This window comes from Hemicordylus capensis, chromosome 2 (assembly GCF_027244095.1).
Source record: "Hemicordylus capensis ecotype Gifberg chromosome 2, rHemCap1.1.pri, whole genome shotgun sequence".
Classification (NCBI taxonomy): domain Eukaryota; kingdom Metazoa; phylum Chordata; class Lepidosauria; order Squamata; family Cordylidae; genus Hemicordylus; species Hemicordylus capensis.
In genome coordinates this window covers 415,820,319-415,843,047 of record NC_069658.1, presented here as the reverse complement: position 1 = coordinate 415,843,047, position 22,729 = coordinate 415,820,319, and the positions used below count along the sequence as shown (strand labels likewise).

The 22,729-nt window shown below is 44.7% G+C and overlaps 1 protein-coding gene across 2 annotated transcripts in view; it reads right to left on the bottom strand.

The window, feature by feature from the left end:
• Window positions 1-22,729, bottom strand: part of SPATS2 (spermatogenesis associated serine rich 2) — a 75,601-nt gene that overhangs the window by 8,592 nt on the left and 44,280 nt on the right. For both annotated transcript variants that reach the window (XM_053300228.1, XM_053300229.1), the window contains 4 exons: window positions 12,832-13,093; window positions 11,247-11,459; window positions 8,763-8,898; window positions 294-352 (listed from right to left, as the gene is read on the bottom strand). In XM_053300228.1, the coding sequence (XP_053156203.1) occupies window positions 294-352; window positions 8,763-8,898; window positions 11,247-11,459; window positions 12,832-13,093 (670 nt within the window). The remainder of the gene's footprint in view (window positions 1-293; window positions 353-8,762; window positions 8,899-11,246; window positions 11,460-12,831; window positions 13,094-22,729) is intronic.

Sequence of the window (22,729 nt, the reverse complement as noted above, 5' to 3'; positions counted from 1 at the left end):
GCATGTGCAAATTGGGGAAGCGGGAGAGGGCATCACAGAAATTTCGTTACCTTGACACAGCTGCAAGACTTTCTGCAATTTGTAGCCATAACTGATTAATTTAATGCCATGTGGCTACAAAAATGACCATGAGTTTTGTTCTTTTTCAAAAGGAGTCAACATATAATGTATGTGTCTATCTGAAAGGGACACAAGATGGAAAAATAGAAGGTCTACCTTGCATTTTTATGTGCACTGCTTGATACTGAGATTTTTTTTTTTTTTAATGAGAAAAACAAATGTAAGTGCCTTACTTGCTTCTGCTTTCACTTTGTCCATTTCACCCAGAAGGGCTACTTCTCGATCCATGAGGCTAGGGGAAAGAGACACAAGTGTGATGAAACCCTGCTGACTGCACTTATACATAGTCTGGACAGAAAAATAAGCTAGCGACTAATCAGATGGTGGGAAGCTAACAGGAGACACTCTTCCAGATGAGAACGGCTTCTTGCTGTTCGTTACATTTTAAAAATGAGAGAATCAGTACCAGCAGAGAGAGAGAGAGCGCCAATAGATGGCAGCAAAAAGCTGCAAACCTTTCTGCCAAGTTTCAGGTGCACTCTTTTCTGTCTTGAATGAATAAACTAAAAGAAACCCAACGTGGGCCTTCACAATACTGTCTTCTCTTTTCCTTGGAAACTGTAGGTACCTTGATATTGAGCTTTTTAGGTTCTGAATCTTCAAAATCTAGGGCTCTCTAAGCTGCTTTAGATGAATAGTCAATAAATGGTGCTTTACAACAGGTGAGAGGGCAGGTTCCTGTCCTGAAAGGCTCACAATCTAGACACAGACACAAGGGAGGCAGAAGGAGGGGAGGGGAGTGAAAAGGAGGATAAAAGGGGGAAGAATATGCAATTATTTCATGTATAGGGACTAGGGGTTGTGCAAAAGGGTCTGCAGAACATGTGGATTTTGAGGAACGATTTGAGGAGGCATCATGCAGGTGACCTCAGGGGGTTCTAGGCACAAGGGAGAATGGGTAGTAGAGCTGTATGGGGGAGGAGGGGACACTTGAATGCTTGAGAGTGACCGTGCTGGAGGAGCTATGAACGCACTGAGATAGGGAGGAGCACAGCCATAGAGGGCTTTGACGGGACAGAACAGGAACTTGTGTGGGATCCAGCAATGGTCATGAAGGCAGTGTATGGTTTAAAAGGGGAGGTGTGGTGAGATCAGCACAACAAGAGGATTTGGCATCCCATCATGGAAGGTAACTGTATCTGTACTATGGTGCCTGGTTCTCCAGGGAAGAGGCCAATGGAAGGTCATCTAGAGATTCTCACAATTACCTCAACACTTCATACTGCTTGGGATGGTTTACAGAACAAACCATATGCATCAAGAAGTGAGGCTGCCTTAGCATTATATTTTAAAAAAAGCAAAGCATCTTGCCAATTCACAGTCCTTTACACAAAAACAACAACTTAAAAAGCAGCTTCTAAGACTTTCATGGGCACTTGAATACTTCAGAGTCCTGTAAAAGCCAACGAGAACAAAATCAACCAAGGCTAGCAAATCCTTTGCATTGGAAGAGCCTCTGGGCAGCAGTAACCATTTATGCTCTGGCAAGCTGCTTTAAATTTGACTTCCTGTTGCACGGCTTTCTTCAAAATCAGAACAGTCAGCTGAAATACTTTGATCCAGAGGTATTGAAGAGTGAGTGCGTGCATTGTTGGGGAGGGGGAGAGAACCTTCAGAACAGCCACATGGTCCTCAGTCTACCACATAATGAGGTATTTTCTGAAACTACACAAAATCTAGGCTACAAGGTGGCACTCTGGGGGGAATGGGGTACAATGTCTTGGATAGGCTGTGCTTCAGAATGCCAAAAGCCAAATATATACACCACCGCTTTGGAACAGCACAGAAGCAGCTGCTCCCAGTGCGTCCATCTCTGTGCAGTACTGCAAGCTTCCTTCCTCAACTGGAAGCAGAGCCTTGAACTGCCCTAACAATAGCTAAGAATGCACATGGGGAGTGCTGGGAGGTGTAGCTCTTTCCCCATTGGAATTAATGTTGGTAATTAAATAGTGTCACCATGAGGAAAGAGCTATGCCTTCTAGTGTTCAGCCATCAATGGGGTAGTACAGGACTATGCTTCCCATAAAGGAAGATCACCCCCCACCCACCCCCGCCACACACACACGCACTGCAAGTGCACAGTACTGTGCAGAAACAGGTGTGGTGGGAGAAGCCACCTCCATGCAGTTCTGAACGGGTGTTGTGTATTATTCAGCTTCAGAACTTCTGAAGCATAGCATACATTATTACATTAAAATGTAATATCCTGCTTTTTTTGTCATGAGACATTCCAAGTAGCTGACAACTTGTAATAAAATCATAATTTAATATCACAAACCTATTTTAATATACCAATATTCCCCTGCGCCACCAAATCTGGGTTTATGAAGTTGTGAGAAGAATGTAACTTATTTGGTGTCACATCACTCAGAATTCTACACCCCTCTTAGTAGCCGATTGGGACCAGCTTGTTTTCTTACAGATCAAAGCATGTAAAATCTATCTATCTATCAAAATGGCTTGGCTTCTTCTGCTATTTGCCTGGCATCTTTCATAGATTTCATGGTTAGAGTGCTGGAGTAGGACTGGGGAGACCCGAGTTCAAATCCCCATTCAGCCATGATACTAGCTGGGTGACTCTGGGCCAGCCACTTCTCTCTCAGCCTAACCTACTTCACAGGGTTGTTGTGAGGAGAAACCTAAGTATGTAGTACACCACTCTGGGCTCCTTGGAGGAAGAGTGAGATATTAATGTAATCATCATCATCATCCCCCAGTGAGGCACTACCTTGGCATGGTTGTGGGGCTTGTGTGCTCTGAGGAAGGTGAGAGCTATGCCAGAGGTCCAACCATACTGGACAGCTCTCACCAGAGGAACCAGACAAAGAGTGCCTCTCCCATCAACAATATGGTGAGACGTAACTTTAATAAATCTATACCGGACCAGTCGTCGCCCGGGTCAACAAGGACCGTGCCAGGTGCTGTAGTCCCTGGACATCTGGTGGCAAGTGGGCAACAGGACTCAGGATCTTCAGTTGAGTAACCAGGGCTGGAGACTGCAAGGCTACTGGAAGAAACGTTGCTTAACCGAAAAAAATGTACGAAAAACGCCAACAAGGAAATAATGATCTGCTATTACAAGTCTAGTCCAACTAGAAAAGGCTATTTAAAAAGAATGTACCAAATTTGGAAAGAGAAGCATACAGATACAGAAATAACAGAACAAAGGCTAGCAGACCAGAGAAGATTCATAATAAGAAATAAAGTATTCACAGGAGTTGAGCTGGAAGAACTGCAAAGAGCAACACAGGCTCAAGATATGGAAGAAGAATTACCACCAACTGAAGCAGTTGCTCAGGCGCAGGTGGAGGAGGTGTTGGAAATAGAGGATGCCACTGTTGCTGAACTGTTTCAGAATCAAAACCAGGCAACCTCCCCTTTGCCTTCACCTCAAAAACCCAAATGCTGTTTAACAGAAAAGCAACAAGAACTAAAGCAAAAAATAACTGAGCACATGAACCAAACAATCACCAGGGTTCGACTTCCAGCTCTAAAAACAGTTGCCAAAAAACAACTTGCTCAGGTATTAAAAGATGTCAATGCTGCACTTGCAGAAATAACAACCAAGAAGTTGCAAGAAACAAACCAACTAATGTACAGTGCAGCAACAATAACACCACAAGAGCTCGGATATAAGATCAGTGGACCTGTAAAAAAAAGAAAGCAGTACATCACCTAAATGGAAGATTAGATTAGAAAATAAAATCACCAGGCTTAGATCAGATGCTAGTAAACTGAAAGATATGAAAGACAAGAAACTGAAGAATGAAAACACCAAACAGTATCTGATCCAAAAATACCACTTAGATTCAAGGAGAATTAGAGAAGTCCTGGAAATAATAAAGCAGCAAATAACAGCAGTGTCAAAGAAGATTAGCAGATAAGAAACCAGAATTACACAACACAGGCAGAACCTCCAATTCCAGTCGAATCAGAGACGTTTCTACCAAAGCATAGAAGGAGAAACTGCAAGAAATGTAGAAACACCAAATAAAGAAGAAACAGTGCAATTCTGGGGGAAATTATGGGACAATCCTATGAATAATAATAAAAAAGCAGGCTGGATGAAAGAGGTCTAAAAATGTAACCAACAAATGCAAGATCTAATAATAATACCAGAATTAATAAGTGAAAGGAGCAAAGAAAATTAAAAATTGGACTGCGCCAGGCAATGATGAACTGCATGGCTTTTGGCTTAAACACCTAACAAGCCTTCATAAAAAACTATCAAAACAGTTCAATCACATTTTGCAAGGAGGTGATATTGAACAATGGCTAACAACTGGGAAAACTCATCTCATCATGAAAGACCCAGCAAAAGGTGCAGTTTCAAGTCATTATAGACCGATAACCTGCCTGCCAACCATGTTCAAATTATTAACTGGAATAATAGCAGATGAAGTCATGCAACACTTATTAACTAACAGCCAGCTTCCAGGTGAACAGAAAGGAAATTGCCCAAACACCAGAGGCACAAAAGACCAGCTGCTAATTGACAAAATAATTTTAGAAAATTGCAAGAGAAGAAAAACCAATCTAAGTGCTGCATGGATTGACTACAAGAAAGCCTTCGATTCATTGCCTCACACATGGATACTAAAATGTTTAGAAACAACTGGTGTCAGCAAAAACATTCAGATATTTATTTTAAAAAAGCAAAGAGCATGTGGAGTATACAGTTAACAATCAATGGCGAGACACTTGGACAGGTTAGCATTAGAAGAGGCATTTTCCAAGGGGACTCACTATCCCCTCTGTTGTTTGTAATCGCCATGACCCCACTTTCACAAATACTAAACAAAACAAGCCTTGGATACCAAACATCTAAAACATCAAGTAAAATCAACCATCTGCTGTACATGGTCGATCTGAAGTTGTATGGAAATTCACAGTCAGAAATTGAATCACTGCTAAACACTGTCCATATATTCAGTTGCGATATAGCAATGGAGTATGGACTAGACAAGTGTGCTGCATTAATAATGAACAGAGGAAAAATAAGAAAAACAGAAGGAATAGAACTGCCCAATGGAAGCAAGATCAAGAACCTGGAAGAGAAAGAACATTACAAATACTTGGGCATTCTCCAGGCTGATAACATCGCACACACTGAAGTTAAAAGAAAAATTGGAAGTGAATACATCAGGAGAGTTAGAAAAATCCTCAAGTCCAAACTCAATGGCGGGAACACCATACAAGCCATAAACACCTGGGCTATACCTGTTATCAGATACACTGCAGGAATAATAGACTGGACCCAGGCAGAGTTAGAGAAGGTAGATCGTAAGACCAGGAAAATCATGACCATCAGTCATGCTCTGCACCCCTGCAGTGATATCGATAGGCTCTACCTCCCTCGCAGCTCAGGTGGAAGAGGAATGCTGCAAGTCCATCAAACAGTAGAGGAGGAGAAAAGAGGCCTTGAAGAATATATCAAGGACAGTGAAGAAGATGCACTTCTAATGGTCAAGAACGAGAAACTATTCAACACCAATGAAACAAAGCAGGCCTACAAGAAAGAACACGTCAAGAACCGAGCAGAAAAATGGAGAAATAAGCCCCTGCATGGTCAATATTTGCACAATATAAGTGGAAAATCAGACATCACCAAGACCTGGCAATGCCTTAAGAATGGTTGCTTGAAGAAAGAAACAGAGGGTTTAATACTGGCTGCACAAGAACAGGCACTAAGAACAAATGCAATAAGAGCAAAAGTCAAAAAATCCACAACAAACAGCAAGTGCCGCCTTTGTAAGGAAGCAGATGAAACAGTGGACCACCTAATCAGCTGCTGTAAAAAGATCGCACAGACTGACTACAAACAAAGGCATGACAAGGTAGCAGGGGTGATACACTGGAACATCTGCAAAAAATACAAGCTACCTGTAGCCAAAAATTGGTGGGACCATAAAATTGAAAAAGTGGTAGAAAATGAAGATGTAAAAATATTATGGGATTTCCGACTACAAACAGACAAACATCTGCCACACAATACACCAGATATAACTGTAGTCGAGAAGAAAGAAAAACAAGTGAAAATAATTGACATAGCAATAGCAGGGGATAGCAGAATAGAAGAAAAAGAAATAGAAAAAATCACCAAATACAAAGATCTACAAATTGAAATTGAAAGGCTGTGGCAGAAAAAGACCAAAATAATCCCAGTGGTAATTGGTGCCCTGGGTGCAGTTCCAAAAGACCTTGAAGAGCACCTCAACACCATAGGGGCCACAGAAATCACCATCAGCCAATTACAAAAAGCACCTTTACTGGGAACAGCCTATATTCTCAGACGATATCTATAACAATTGACAATAAAATTCAGCCATCCTAGGTCCTTGGGAAGGACTCGATGTCTGGATAAAACAAACCAGTCAATAACACCTGTCTGACTGTGTAAACAAGAAATAATAATGACTATTTTGCACCCGCATAAGGACATAAACTGGTTTTCTGGTAGGGAATGGGAAAGGATTTGATTTGTGTACACAGACTTGAAGATCCATAACCATGGTTCCTTGAAACCAGGCCCACAAGGAATTCTGAAGAGATGGCTTCTTAATGGACTAGCAGCTGCGTCATCTTCATGAAAGTGCAAGTAACCTTGGCAGCAATACTGAGCTGACCTCAGCACAGGCTCAATGCTTTATCAGTCCTGTGCACAAAGCCTCACTGCAGGAACCTTCTTCACCTGGCATTTATTGAAGGAGGTTCCACTGGCTGAGTTCCAAACAGGCACTTCATATCCCTGTGTCACGGAACTGCACTTCCTGCTTTCTGCCCTCTCCATTTCCATAGTAACTGGGGCATGGAGAGACTTATCTGGGCAAGCCTGTGGAACCACACTGGGGTCCTTAACCTTTTCTGAATTGTGATGCAACTGGGCTGTGAATAATAAACTAAGCCAAAGAGCAAAGAATTTATATAGGAGGATAGATTTTAAAGCGAGCAAACTACAACTTCCTTTGCCTTCTGCAGAGATAACCACCACAGCAAGGCTGCTGTGAACCACTGTTGGCAAGAGGCTGCCCAGATAATTAAAATACTGGTCTACTATACTCTATGCAAAATCCAATAACTGAAACCAGCTCTAATTCTAAACCACAGGGAGTCTGGTAATATCTCCTTGAGATTTCTTCTTGCAGAACACTCTCAAACTTCACCCACAGGACAACATTGCATCATTCCAGCAAGCCTATGACACTTGAGGCATGTGTGGGGGGATGTGGGGTGTGTAGGTAGGTAGGTAGGTAGGTAGGTAGGTAGGTAGGTGTGTGTGTGTGTGTGTGTGTGTGTGTGTGTGTGTGTGTGTGTGTGTGTGTGTGTACAGAGACTCAAGTAGTCTTGAATCAGAATCTTGCTTTCATCAACTTCATTTTACAGCTGTGTTAACAAGTGACAGAGCACCATACTAAGTATTTGAGCCAATGGTGCAATTTTTTTAGCTATACCCCCAGACACCCAATTCTACAGCAGCACACTATCAACAGCTGTATAATAAGCAACATTAAAAACCCTTTTCTTGGGGCTTCATTAGACACATTTCTACAGTTGACCCTGTGAGCTCAAGTTGCTGAGCTCTGAACATGAAAATTGTTTTGTTTGGCTGATATGAAGGAAAGCTCCTTGTGTGCAGTCTTTTGTTTTAACCAAGTCAGATTTCAAAGTGATTTTTAAAGTAAAGACTCAGTATTACACAAGCCATTTTCAAATCTGCACCACTATCTATTAACCAGATTGTATAATCATTAGTATAATAATTAGGGGTAAAGATGTTCTTACCCACCACACACACACACACACACACCCCACTCAAAAGATGAGGATCCCTGACTTGAGAAAGCAACTTATACATGTGGCGATAACGGGATAGTATTCAGGAGAAATAAAGAGCCAATATTCCCTCAGGGCTTCTATTTTTCTGTTTTAGTATTCTAGAGTGCTGGAGAACCAACAGCTTCCCTACACAGGTCTCCCATATATGCTACTGCTATAATTTCACACACTCTTTCTTGGGATCAAATCCCATTGAACTTACTTCCAAGTTACCACGCATAGGATCAGAAACAGTTTAGCACCTACATTTATGGTTATTCCTAACAGGTGTTAAGTGGCCAGTGAACCTCCTTTTAGAAAGTGGAAGGAAATTCCCCGGCCAAGATTCTAAGAGAGCAACTTCTGCATTGCTCAGGAGGGACAGCCATGTAATGCTGGTATATGGTGTCCCTCCTGAGCAAAAACACAGAGACTTCAAATGCCAGAATTAAAAAATGGATGAGACAGGTTGTCCTCTTAGGGCAGCTATTGACCTCCCAAGATATGCAAACTCCAGTGGCTTCAAGCGTATATGTAGAGATATATGTTCCCCTTTTTAAAGGTGAAGCAGTCATATATCTGAAGCTTCCCTCCTTTAGTTACTGCTGGTAGAGCCTTCCCATTATTTCAAAGCAACATCCATCAATGAGGAGACACAGCCCACCACACACTAGTCACATGATTGCATCTTAGAGTGTAGACATGCCATGAGGCAATAAATATGTGGAACATTTTAACTACCAGAAAGCTAGAATGTTCCCTTTTTATCAAAACACCTGAAATGTATTCATATACAAATACTTCCACCTCTTCATGTATTAGCATACCAACTCTGCAGCTCAGCAAAGGCTTGCTTCATTTTTTTAATGGAGGTATCCATTTCTTCTTTAACTACAACCCGATACCGAGCCAATGACACGGTGCATCGTTGGAGATCTTTTACTGACTTTTCAATATTGGAACCTGTCCAAAGAGAAACACACACGCACACACCAAAATAATGTTAGTCTATATAAGTTTTCCAAGCTGCAATAAATCATCCTGAAGTTTAACTTTGTTTAAGTTTGCCACAAAATATCCACTCATTTAGAAAAAATGATGGCTTCTGGAAAGACTTGGCAATTTCTAATGCCATTTCTTTCAAGCTGAAAACCAAATATTCACTAGAAGGAAATACCTTCCCAAAGGTAACATGAAATTTAATTCCTGCATTCTCCCTGTATAATCCAATGCTGTTTTTTGTTTTTGTTTCATTTCTCCAAGAGGGTCTCTCTCTAATAAAAGCAAAGCTGTACAAGAGAGCTGTTTCCTCTAAAAGAAGATATGTTAGATTTAACTGCTAGTTACAGAGGTTAGCCTCGCAGTCTCAGATCTCTAGCAGAGCATGTCTTCATGCTTTTTTCCATCACCAAGGCTTGCTGAAGTGTTCACCCCCTGCTAAGCCAAACTACTGGCTGCTTGTTATGGCCCTTGTTATAGTAAGAAGGTGAACCACCACTGCCAGGAGGCAGATGTTCACGTCTCTCCAAAGCTATAGATAATGACCATGTTTAGAATAAAGGTCTTGGAGGTCATTCTTGCTGACAGGTGGAGACAGGAAAAGAGGAGACTCAAGGAAGAAACCACAAGAGGCTGCCGCTTCTCATTAGCCATGCACTCTCTTTGAAATTCTGGCTCAGGAACACATTCATACCAAGGAAAAAGAAATGGATAAGAACTTATGGCTTTGTGATGAGGGAATCTAGCAGAGCACTAAAAGTTCATGTTGTGGGTTAGAAATGAACAAGTGGACAGCTACTGAATAGGGATGTCAACTAACTGTAGGGTTTCGGTCAACCAACTCTTTTGTTTTCATTTTATAGCAGCAAGAGGCAGACAGACTGAAGACAGGGTGTCATCTACAGCCTGCCCAACAGAGATACAACATTCCTATTAAAGTGCTCATAATCCTCCCACCACTAGGCAATCTAATTAAATTCAATTTCAGCCGACTGACTGCCTAATGTGCTTGCAAATTAATCCCCAGCTTACCCAATACATTCTGTGCTCACAAGAGTTCTCTGCAACTCAAATGGAAGCCGAGTTGGAACTCAAGAGGCATTCTGCCCAATGACTTCCTTTTTTGGCAGAGCAGTGAGGAGACAATTTTCTTCAAGACTGGGATCTTACTGGGCCAGCAGAAAGCAGACGAGAAGTACAGTGGCAGCAGCTGTTGGACATTACAGCAGGCAGGGGAGTGAGGAGCAATCGGATGCAGTCTTCCTCAGGCAGATCACAACCCAGACATAAGATAGCAGCAGGTATGCTGCTCACATTATATCAAGGTTAAAGAACAGTGACGGACTAACTGCTACAAATATTTATACATCGCATTCAACCAAAGTTCTCAAAGCAGTTTACATAGAATAAATAAATAAGATGGCTCACTGTCCCCAAAGGGCTCATAAACCTAAGGTAGACACCAGCAATAGCCGCTGGAGGGATGCTGCGCTGGGGATGGATAGGGCCAGTTGCTCTCCCCCTGCTAAATAGAAGAGAACCACAAGTTTTAAAAGGTGCCTCTTTGCTCAGTTAGCAGGCGGCATCAGCTATAAATCATATTGCTTGGAAAGTATTCTAAATGCTTACTCTTAGGTTAAAACTTGATGCAAACACAAAAATGGGAGGATAGAAATATCAATAACTATGGGCCATCACGCATAGTGCCCCTAAACATGATGTTCTGGATATGAACAAAAGAGATATCCAGTACATCTCCATGGGCTTACATGCTTCCTCAGAAGCAACCAGGGATAAAACTGTAGATATTGTACTATATTATCCTGTTTTCAAGATTCCAGCAATACTAGTAAATACTATACCCTGTTTTCAAAATTTCAATGATGTAGACAAAGTTTATATATTTATCACATTTTTATCCTGCCCTTCCTGCAAGGAGTTCAGGGCAGCATACACAAATACACAGGCTAGTGCTTCTTGTTCTATTTGCAAAATAATTCTGTAGGAAAGGTTAGGCTGACAGAGTGTTCTGGCACAAGGTTATCCAGTGAGCTTTAGGGCCAAGCAGGGATCTGAACCTAGGTCTCCCTGATCCACATCCAGAACTCAAGTCACTACACCATAGTGACTCAAAAAGAGAAGCACACAAAAAAATTACTAGGCCAATAACATTTGTTCTCATTGTCTTGCACCACAATCTTAAGTTACAAATGCACATCACTTGCTTTGGCAGCCACTCCAGATCTGGTCAGCAAAGCTAGAAAAAGGATCAACAGAATCAGGCAGCACCCTGAGATCCAAACCAGGCCTACCTAGCTTTTTGTTTCCAGAAGACACAGGGACCTCATCTAGCATTGCTAGGGATGAAGACGCACGTGACTGGTTGCTCAGTACAGGTCTGGAGAGTGGCTTGCCAGGGCTCTTCAGTTCAGGCTGTACTCTGGGAGGCTGGGTGTTATGGGAAGACCGCACGGTAGCAGACTTTGGACTGAAGTCTGCTAGTCCGTTTTCTAACTCAAATATTGCTGAGGAGGAAAAAGAAAAAAGTTTCAAACATCTGAAGAACTCCACGGGGACAAACTAACAGAATGTTACAAAGCAGAGGGCAGGAATCTAGGCCACGGTTGCCCAAACTGTTTTCCTCACAGGCACGTCTTTAGAGGTTTGGTTCAGCTCTCTACCCTTCAGTGTTCTCTGATTTTTTTCATCTGTGTGCAGAATGAGTTTTGTTCTGGGCAGCAGTATCAAGGCAGTGTGTGCGCACATGTATTCAGAGTGGGACTTTCCTGAGTCAACCTGAGCGGGATCTAAAATTAACTGAGCAGACATCAAAAAACATGCGAGTGCATGCCTTAGAGGGAACACTGCTACCCATAGCATCAAATAGCACATGCTATGAGTACAGGTGGACTTTGCTATAATATTTATTTAATCTATATTCCACTCTTCCTCCAAGGAGCCCAGAGGTAACCAGTACATGGTTATGTTTATCCTCACAACCACCCTGCCAGGTGGGTTAGGCTGAGAGATGCGTGACTGGCCCAGAGTCACCCAGTGAATTTCTTGGCTGAGTGGGGATTTGAACTCAGGTTCAACACTCTAACCACTACACCACACTGGCTCTATATGCGGTTCCACATATCCACAGTCTGAAAATAGGCATCCAACCTTGGTATATGCGGGTACTGAAAGCATTAATACCCATGTATCAGCGGTTCCAGGTATCTGGAAGTGACCTCCAAGGTCATTTCTGGCCACCATTTTATTTAAAGCAGCCATTTTGTGGCTCTTCTGTATTTTTTTAAATGTGATTTTTGAGGAAAATCCCCAAAATTGGGGGGCATCACTGGACAGTCGGAGACTTGCAGAACACAGTATGGTGCTTTTTGCTCCCATTTCCACCATTTTTGTTGTTTGTGGCCTTTTTGCCCTGCAAGAACTTAGCACTGCCCCGTCCCCCTACCCCAATCCCCATCGACTCAATGCCTCATCTGCAGTTTCGTTACCTGCAGAAAACAGCGGGAACAGAACCCTCATGGATAACAAGATATATCTGTATGCTCACCTAGCCAGTGGTACCTAGTTTCCTGTCCTTAGAGTCAATGACCTCCAACCCATATATTTTCAAGTGTGCTTTAAACTGTGCTACAAAAGTTAGACACCTGGAGTCTCCTCCAAGCTGCTCCCACTCCTATCTGGAAGTCCAGAATAGGACTAGACCGCATTTCTGTAAAAACTGAACAGCAAAATGCAACAGAAGTATTAAAAGTCTTGCTATTAACAGATATTTAAGTGTGCAGATAACAGCAGCTGATGGAAGGAAAAATAAGGCCCTCCCAACTTTTACACACTTATGCAGAAGTTCTACTTCTTGTAATAATCTGACAGAAAACTAACCTGCTCTCTCAGGCACCTCAGGCACAGCAGGCTCACCCTCCTCCAACTCTCTGGCATCTATGGAAAGAGTGTCCAAGCCTTCGCTGAGTGAGTCCACGGACTCTGTGTCATTGACTGAGCCATTGACATGGTAACCATTGATCCCGCCCTTCTCTGATGAAGCTGCAGACTGTTCCTCTTCAGTGGACGCTGGCTTGCTGGGGTCAGGAAGGTTGACACTTGATTCTGCAGGAGGCTTTGGTTTGGTTTTCTTCTTTTTGTTCTAAAGATTAACATATCCACCCCACCAAGAAGAGGGGGTGGGGGAGAAATTACGCTTAATTCCTGAAGCGAAACTCAAAATCATTCTTATTGAAAAAACAAAAGCTTCAGCAGAAGTTCTACTCACTGATCCTTTAGAAGTAGGATGGATTTATTCAACAATTAGAACTGACAGACTGAGATTGATCAGTCTCAAGCATCCTATGCATGGCAAACAGTTCAGGAGAAGAGTACTGTTCTCAACTACCAGTTAGCCTGAAGGAACTGCTATACTTAAGGATCCTGTGCAAATGCAGAGAACGCACAGAATGTGGCATTGAGCTGCCTAAGAGTCGCAGCTTTTAGTTTCAAGCGCATACAGCTGCAGAGACATGCTCGACAGTGTGAAGGAAGTGCCTTCCGAAATCTGAGAAGAGACGTGGCTGGATGAGATTTCCAGTGGTCAAGGGGAGGGGCTTCATTACCTCACATACCTTAACTCTTCCACATGATTAGGAGAAACCGAATGAACTAGGCTACATTTGAACTGTTTACATGGCTTAGCAGATACAGGTGTTTACAGAAACAGCTTTTCTTTATGCAGAATTTGAGAGATAGTGGCACAAGCTGATTTCTTTTTTTCAATCAGTCCAGGGTACACATAGTGCTGACTGTGATCACATCCTAGCCCAGACTGAACGGAATATATATTCAGGGTTTTCTACCTTTTCTAATCCTAATTGACACACTGCTCAAGGCTGGAACCTGGCTAGCAGAAGGTTGGGAAGTGCCTGGAGATGCTGGATTGTTACTTTTCCTTCTGTTAAAGGGCAGAGAGAGACTTTCCACTGGTTTGAAGCAATGGCTTCCAAATGCATTACTAAGGGATGCCGCAATTCTACCTCCTGGTTCAACTGCTGCATAGTAGGTCACACCCTCCTCCATCTCCATCCTAAACATTGTACATTGTACAGGAACAATTGGCAATAAGCATTCCAAAGGGCACTCTGGTGGGTTCACTTTCTGCTTACTATGGTGAAATTGTGCAACCTCTTCAGGTTACTGTGATCTGCTCCAAGGACAAATTATCTATATTGTAATACACTAAGGGATTTTGTGGTAGCAGTGGTGATGAAGCCCCTGGCAATGATTGACTGAGATGCCCTGATATCATAAAAGGGGCAAGGCAGACAGAACAGTCTCTGGCTGCCACTAGGGATTTGCACGAACCTGTTTGGAGGACCTTTTATGGGCCTCTGAATAAATTCGAATGACCGGCAGTTTGGCCAGTTCAAAGGTGGGGGGGGGATACCTTTAAGGGCAGGGGAGGGTGCTCTTACCCCTCCCGCCACGTTTCCCCCCATCAGCGCTGCGCTCTAAAAAGGGTCCGGCAGGGTGGCATACCTCCCTGCCACCCTGTTCCCTCTTCTGACCGGAAGTGACAGGAAGTAACCCATGCACATGTGCACATCGGGTACTTCCTGTCACTTCTAGTCAGATGAGGAGACGAGGGAGCAGGGAGGTATGCTGCTGCCCAGCCGGACCCTTTTAGAGTACAGTGCTGGCAGGGGGAAAACGGTGGGAGGGAAAAGAGCACTCTCCCCTGCCCTTAAAGGTATCCCCCCCCCGCAACCGCCTGCGAATCGGCCCCTGCCGGTTCGTACACATCCTTAGCTGCCACTAGCTGAGCTGCTCAGATCCTCCAGAGGGATTGTGCAAGTGAGAAACCTCAGGGAATATGGGGTAGAAGAAACCTAAGAATGGCAAGGGGCCTTAACAGGCTAAGAAACCCTAGGAAAGTAGAGCCGGAAAATATCATGTTCTACAGGAATGAGGAAAAAAGGAACACTGGCAGAAAGAACAAGTACATATGACCAGAAGTAAGGAATACTGGTGGGCACATTGAGCAGCAGAAGACAGGCAGTGCTGATCATCCTATGCACTGTGGGCTTGCAGTGGAACCATGGCTTTTGTGCAAGAGCACCAACACTTCAAGTAGCATGCCTGTACTCTGGAAGCACATGCATGTTTGACCAGTGATATGTTTTTGATTTAACCAGCACTCTCCGAGTGTGAGCATGATGCTACAGGATTTGTGAAGTGGAAGACTGCTGGGGCGCCACTGAAAGCCCACAGTCACATGCTTCATCTGTGTAATGCTGCTCAACATGTCAGCCACTGATTCACACAGGATATGAAATAAGCCACAAGATCTGCTTTATTTTAGACCAATCTGTCCTGGGGATCCACAGTTTTAGAATAAGGCATCTGATCCCGAGACAAAAGAAAACTGTCCCAGGATAAGCAACTTCTCTAACCTCAGGCTCAATGGCCCTGCTCCATTGACAAGCAGTTATAAGCAATGGTATTGGATGCTGGAGAGAAAAGGGTGCACTTGCACCTAAGAAAGGGAGCAACAGGCTTCTTAGCTTGCCAGGTTAATTCAGCTGGGACAACATTAAGTAGAAGAGGCCACTTGAGCAGAGACTATACACTCCAGGAAGGAGGTCATCAGTGGTGGAAAAAATGGGGACTCTAATGACAGCCTACAGAGAGCATACAGACTGTGGCCTGATTAAGCAGATACAGCTGGTCTAACATCCTTCAGTAAAAAGAGTTTTTGGGATGTGGGGGAGAGACGACAGCAAATATTCCTGGAAGGGGCAGATTAAAATCATATAGGTCCTGACTCCTGAGGCACCGTTTCTTAGGACTAGGGTAAGGGGCAAGACAACCACATTGCAGCCAGAAAGGGAGGCATTTATATGGACATAGGCACACTAGCTAAAATCTGCCAATAGATATAGTGCAAATTGGAGCATTGGTTACTCACCATGGAGGCGACTTCTTGATGCTACATCCAAGAGAGTCTCACGTGTGGGTTATGCGCCTTCATGTGACTCTAGAAGGCAGGACTACGTAAATTAAGCTAGCCTTTTTAAGGCCAGGAGGAGCATAACCCCTCCAGTTTTTAGGCTCTGAGGAGAAGAGTGCCTCTATGAAGAAAAAGTTACTTTAACTAATGGTAACTAAGGACAAACTAGTCCAGGCCAACTGGAACTACTTATGGAAAAGAGGGAAAGTCTTGTGGCTGAAGCCTCGGCTAGGCAGAAGTAGGACAAAGAAGAGCTTTTTCTTTCTTTTTTATAAAAACATGAAGGAGCAGGTCTGAGAAAAAGAAAGTGGTACTTTCAGAGGATCCCTGCAAATTAGGCGCCAGTACTGTAGGGCAGGCCGAGACGCCCATGGATGCAGCCGCAAGAAGAAGCCTTCACGGTGAGTAACCAATGCTTCATTCTCTGCTGCTGCAGTCCAAGGGCGTCTCACGTGTGGAAACATACCACAGCCCTAGCTGAACCAGGGAGGGAGCCTCACGCCTACTCTGAAAGGAGAACCTGCTGGAGGACTCGCCTCCCAAAAGCTGCTTGGGCAGAGGCGAAGGAATCCAATTTGTAGCATTTAGTAAAGGTAGACCGCGCTCGCCAGGTGGCTGCCCTGCAAATATTCTGTACAGGAGCGTTCGTAGAAAAAGCTGCAGACGTAGCTACAGCCCTGGAAGAGTGGGCAAACACTTTAGTGGACACCCAGAGGGGCTATGCATGCTGTTAACCATCTAGCCAGGGTGGCAGGAGTGACGGCCTGGCCCATGGTGCATGCTAAAAAGGAAACAAAAAGGGATTCAGTAGACCTAATGCAAGCCACCTAATGGAGCAGTGGGGAAATAACTTGACTAGCAAGCCAGAGGTTGCCGGTTTGAATCCCCACTGGTATGTTTCCCGGACTATGGGAAACAACTATATTGGGCAGCAGTGATATAGGAAGATGCTAAAAAGCATTATCTCTTACTATTTAGGAGATGGCAATGGTAAATCCCTCCTGTATTCTACCAAAGATAACCAAAGGGCTCTGTGGTCATCAGGAGTCGACATTGACTTGAAAGCACACTTTATCTTTAATGTGCTTAGAGAAAATAAGTGTGTGTGCGCGCGTGTGTGTCTGTGTGTGTGTGTGTGTCTCTCTCAAGGCACTTGCACTCGTCCAGTTTGTGCCAGGCCTTCTCTGCCAGGTGAACCGGCTTAGGGCAAAATGAGGGAAGAATATCATCCTGTGACATGTGGAAGGGAGATGCTACTTTAACATGTAGAGATAAGGCCCTGAGTTCAGAGATCCTACGAGCTGAGGTAATACCAAAAAGAAAAACTAGTTTGAAGGAGAGTAAGCGTGGCGGTGTGGTGGCCACTAGTTCAAAGGGAGGACGCTGGAGCGCCTTCGGGACTGTATAACTGGGCAAAGAGGCACCTTTTACCGTGGTGATTCTCTTTATTTAGCAGGGGGAGAGTAACTGGCCCTATCCACCCCCAGCACAGTACCTCCAGTGACTGTTGCTGGTGTCTATCTTGTGGTGTGTTTTTTAGAATGTGAGCCCTTTGGGGACAGGGAGCCATCTTATTTAAACCGCCCTGAGCCATTTTTGGAAGGGTGGTATAGAAATCGAATTATTATTAATAATGATGATGATGATGATGATGATGATGTAGGTGCCATGTAGGAAAGTGATGCACCACTGGAAGGGAGAGAGGAGTGGCGCCTCTCAGGAAACGTCTCAGATGGGAGTGACATATGGATCGCTTAGAAGTCCCTGAGATAAGCCCCACCAAGGATACAACCTAACGTTTCAAGGTGTTTGCAGAGAGTCCTTGGTCAAGAACGTCCTGAAGAAACTGCAGGATGTGCACTATGCTGGCCGATCCGTGTAGTACCCCATGTTGTGTAGACCATCACAGGAAGGCCTGCCACATATATTGATACATTCTGTTAGTGGAGGTGCACCTGGAAGCGAGCATTGTGTTAAGCACCTTGGCAGATTAGCTGTATTGCTTCAAAGATGTGCCACTTAGTTTCCAAGCGGCTAGTCTTAACCAGCCTGGATCTGGGTGACACACTGGGCCCTGGAGAAGCAGGTCCGGTGAGACTGGGAGCAGGAAGTATGCTTCTATGGCTAGGTTGGCGAGTTCTGTGAACCATGGTCTGCTTGGCTAGAATGGAGCCACTATGATCTGTGCTTTGAGGAGCTTGACTCAGAGCACCCAAGCCAGGAGAGGCATGGGTGGAAATGCATACAGGAGACCTGTTGGCCAGGGTGTCGATAGTGTGTCCACCTCTTCCGCTTGTGGGCAGGGGAACCTGAAGAAAAAGCAGGGAACGTGCATTGGATGATGTTGCAAAGAGATCCACCACCGGCTGGCCGAAGTAAGTTACTATCAAGCAGAATATTTCCAGGTTTAGGTGCCACTCTCCTGGGAGGATATCCAAACGACTGAGCCAGTCTGCCACTGTGTTTAGGTCCCCTTGCACGTGAAGGGCTGCCAGAAACGCTATATGTTGTTCTGCCCACAGAAACAGAAGGACTGCCTTCACCTAGAGGAGATCTTGACTGGGTTTCCCATGACGATTCACATGCACCTTGGCCATGGTGTTGTCTGTGCGTATAAGGACATGGCGGTGGAGAACGATAGACTGGAACTCCCGAAGAGCCATGAGGATTGCCCTGAGCTCCAGCCAGTTGATGTTGTGCTGACACTCCTCCGCTGATCACCTGCCTTGGGCAGATTGCTGGAGACAAAGGGTGCCCCAGCTTCTCTTGCTGGCATCCATGGTCACAATGACCCTTGGCGTGTTGCCTACTGAGATGTAGGACACTGATACACCAACACAGTGATTGTAGAATTGACTGAGTCAGAGTCACTCATCTGCTGGACTTCACTGCTATTTCTGGGTGGAAGGGCAGCAAGAACCATTGAAGGGGCCTCAAGTGGAAGCGTGCCCATGGAACTGACTCCAAACTCGCCACCATCAGACCCAGAAGCCTGGAGAGGGAGAGTAGGGGGAGAGACCTCTTTACCAGAGCTTGGTGCACTTCGGCCTCCAATGTGCGCCTGCGTTCCACTGGCAGGAACAATTTGTCTTGTGTGTAGAAGTTGGTGTGCCAGTCTCAGTTGGCTTGATCAATTCTATCAAGTAGCCCTTTTTTATGGTGGTGAGAACCCAAAGGTCTGAGGTGGTGGCCTCCCAAACGGACCAGTGTGAGGAGATGTGACCACCTAGGGGCACCCCACCCAAATCATACCTGTTGCTTAGATTGCTTAGACTGAAAGTTGCCCTACTACCAAAACCCTGTCTGGCCGATCTAGATCTGACCTAGTAGGAGTGTTGTGACCAGAATCCCCTGTCCTGCCCTCAAAGGGTGATCTAAAGGGACAAAAGGACTGAAAGAGCTGCCGTCCTTGGGGGCAGTCCTGCTTCCGTGACGAGGATGACATGGCTTTCTTTTTATCCTTTGACTCCACTAAGATCTCTTTTAGAGCCTCATCCCCAAATTTTTCCCATCGAAGGGAACAGCAGTTAAGGGAACTTAAGGGAACAGTTAAGGGAACTTAAGGTTAGTCTTGGAGGCAGCATCCACCTGTCAGTATTTCAGCCATAAATTGAGTCGGACCACCATGAAGGCAGTAGCCGCCCAGGATGCAAATCGGAGGGAATCAAGAGTAGCATCCACCATAAAGCCTTGCGCCTTGTACAACTTTAAAAGTGTTTTTCTCAACCTGATTGGATCAGAGGGAGGTTCCTGAATAGAGTCATCTAGCCAGATTATTGACTCTCTAGCTACCATAGAGGCAGCTGCAGCGACTCATTTTTATTTATTTAGTATACTTTATACTGCACACAACCTGTGTCTCTGGGCGGTTTACAGTTAAAAACATTTAAACATTAAAGTCATTAACATTAAAATCATTTAAAAACCCAACATTAAAATATTAAAACTATCAATCTAATTAAAAGCCTGGGTGAATAAATATGTATTCAGTACCTTTTTTAAAATTGCCAGAGATGGGGAGGCTCTTATTTCAATAGGGAGCGCATTCCAAAGTTCAGGGCCAGTAACGGAGAAGACCCACTCCCGGGTAGCCACCAAACGGGTTGGTAGCAACTGGAGACGGACCTCTCTAGATGATCTTAACAGGCGATAGAGCTCATGGTGAAGAAGACGTTCTCTTAAATACCCAGGGCCTAAGCTGTTTAGGGCTTCATAGGTAATAACCAGCATCTTGATTTTGCCCAGAAATGTATTGGCAGCCAGTGTAGTTCTTACAACACAGGAGTAATATGGTCTCTCCTAGATGACCCAGAGACCAACCTGGGCGCCGCATTCTGAACCAACTACAGGTTCCGGACTACATACAAAGGCAACTCCACAGAGAGTGCTTTGCAGTAATCTAGCCTAGAGGTTACCAGCATATGTACCACTGTTCTGAAGTCGTTCATCTCAAGAAATGGATGCAGCTGGCATATCAGCTGAAGCCAATAGAAAGCACCTCTGGGCACTGTCTAAACATGGGACACAAGGGAGAGATTTTAATGCAGCAGCACCCCTAGACTGCGTACTTGTTCCTTCTGGGGGAATGTGACCCCATCCAGAACAAGGAGATCAAAATAGTCTCCTGAGTTCCGACCCTGCACAATAAGTACCTCCATCTTATTTGGATTCAGCCTCAGTTTGTTATCCCTCATCCAGCCCATTACTGCATCCCTAACTGCATTTAGGGAGGTTATGCCTTCTCCTGATGAGGTTGACATGCAGAAATAGATTTGGGTGTCTTCAGCATATTATTATTATTATTATTAATTCAGTTTCTATACTATTGATAGCATCCTGCACCAAATCTCCTGATGATCTCTTCCAGTGGTTTCATATAGATGTTAAACACCATCGGAGACAGTATGGAGCCCTGAGGGACACCATACAAGAGTTCAGATTTTGAACAACAGTCTCCAAGAGACACCATCTGGAATCTGCCCACAAGGTAGGAGCAGAACCACTGCAAAGCATTGCCTCCCAGAGTTGCCAGAACCTAAGGGGTATACTCGTGGGTCAAATGGGCCGTAAGCCAGAATTTGGCTTTTTCTGAGCCAAATCTGGCCACCTAGCCTCCAACCACCAATCCTCTCAGATGTTCCAGAAGGATACTATGGTCAATAGTATCAAAGGCCACCGAGAGATCCAGGTGGACCAACAGAGTCACACTTCCTCTGTCAATTTCCAATTGGAGATCATCCATCAGTCCGACCAAGGCACTCTCCATCCCATAGCCTGCCTGAAAGCCAGTTTGAAATGGGTCTAGATAATCGTTTCCTCCAAAACCGCCTGGAGCTGGGAGGCCACAACCCTCTCAATCACCTTGCCCAGCCATGGAAGGTAGGAGACAGGCCTTTAATTGCTTAACTCCTAGGGATCCAAAGCAAGCTTTTTCAGAAGTGGTCTAATGATTGCCTCCTTAAGACAAGGAGGCATCCTACCCTCCCTCAGAGATGCATTTATAATCACAACCAGGCCCTCTACAACAGCCTCCCTGCCAGATATTATAAACCATGTTGGGCAAAGATCAAGATAACAGGTGGTAGGCCATAGCATCCAAGCAACTTGTCCACATCCCCACGAGTCACAAACTGAAACTGATCCAGAGTCATCACATAAGAGGAGCTGCAGGATACCGCAGCATCAGACACTGTAACAACTGTGGAGTTTGAATCCAAGTTGGCCCAAACAAGAGATATTTTGTCCACAAAAAAAATCATTAAACATCACAGCAAGTTATTGTTTGTTCCAAGTACTGGTTCAAGGGGGTGCACACTAGCCCCTTCACAACCCTGAACAACTCCGCCGGACGTGAACTTGCGGATGCGATATGGGTGGAAAAGAATTGCTTCTTTGCTGCATGTATTGCCTGAGCACAGATCTTCATATGTGCTCTATGTAATAATCTGTCTGATTCAAGTCAAGTCTTTGTCCACTTGCACTATAATCGTCTACTATGCTGCTTCAGCCCCTGTAGTTCCTCGTATACCAAGGGGCCAGTTTCGAAGTGGCTTGGAGAGGATGCTTAGGGGCGATTGTGTCCACTGCCCTGGTGAGTTGATTATTTCAATTCTCCACCAGAGTGTTGACAATGTTGTGGAGTCATGTGCACATTTCATGGCAGCCTCCATGCATTTGTCTGCAGGATCTTTTAGGACAGACTGCTTGTCCTGCATCAGGACCAAACCAGAGATTATAGCCACGACAGGGGTGTCCATACAGTTTGTTTGCTATAGTATTTTAGCCCTTTTAGAGGAAGTGGAAATGGTCCAATCACATTTTGCCACTTCCATAAATTGTTTAGGAATCGGCAGGGGCATAGTACTTGACTTTAAACCTGGGAACACCAGTGCACTCTTACTCAGTGGCTGGGATTCCTGAGATGCAGGGGGATTTAACCCCAAGGCATGCACCATCTTTGCTACGAGCGGGGCCAAGTCTATGGCCTGGACAGCCTCTGAGCTCTCAGGTTCTTCGCCCTCCAACCATTCCCTCTCCTCTTTTGGTTGATCAAGATCCTCTCCCCCACCAATGGGTTTGGTAGGGAGTCCTGGATTTTCTGGTGAGGTAGATTCCTCATCCAGTGGAGTAATGGGGACCAGGTTGCCCAGGTTTTTCTGAAGGACTTTGAGGGGTTTCAGTGGGTAGTTCTCCTGTCTCCCTAGGAAGTGGGGCCCTGCAATTGGGGGAGCCTGAGTCAGAGAGTTCAGATGAATGCACGCTCCTATCCCTCTGTTTCACCAA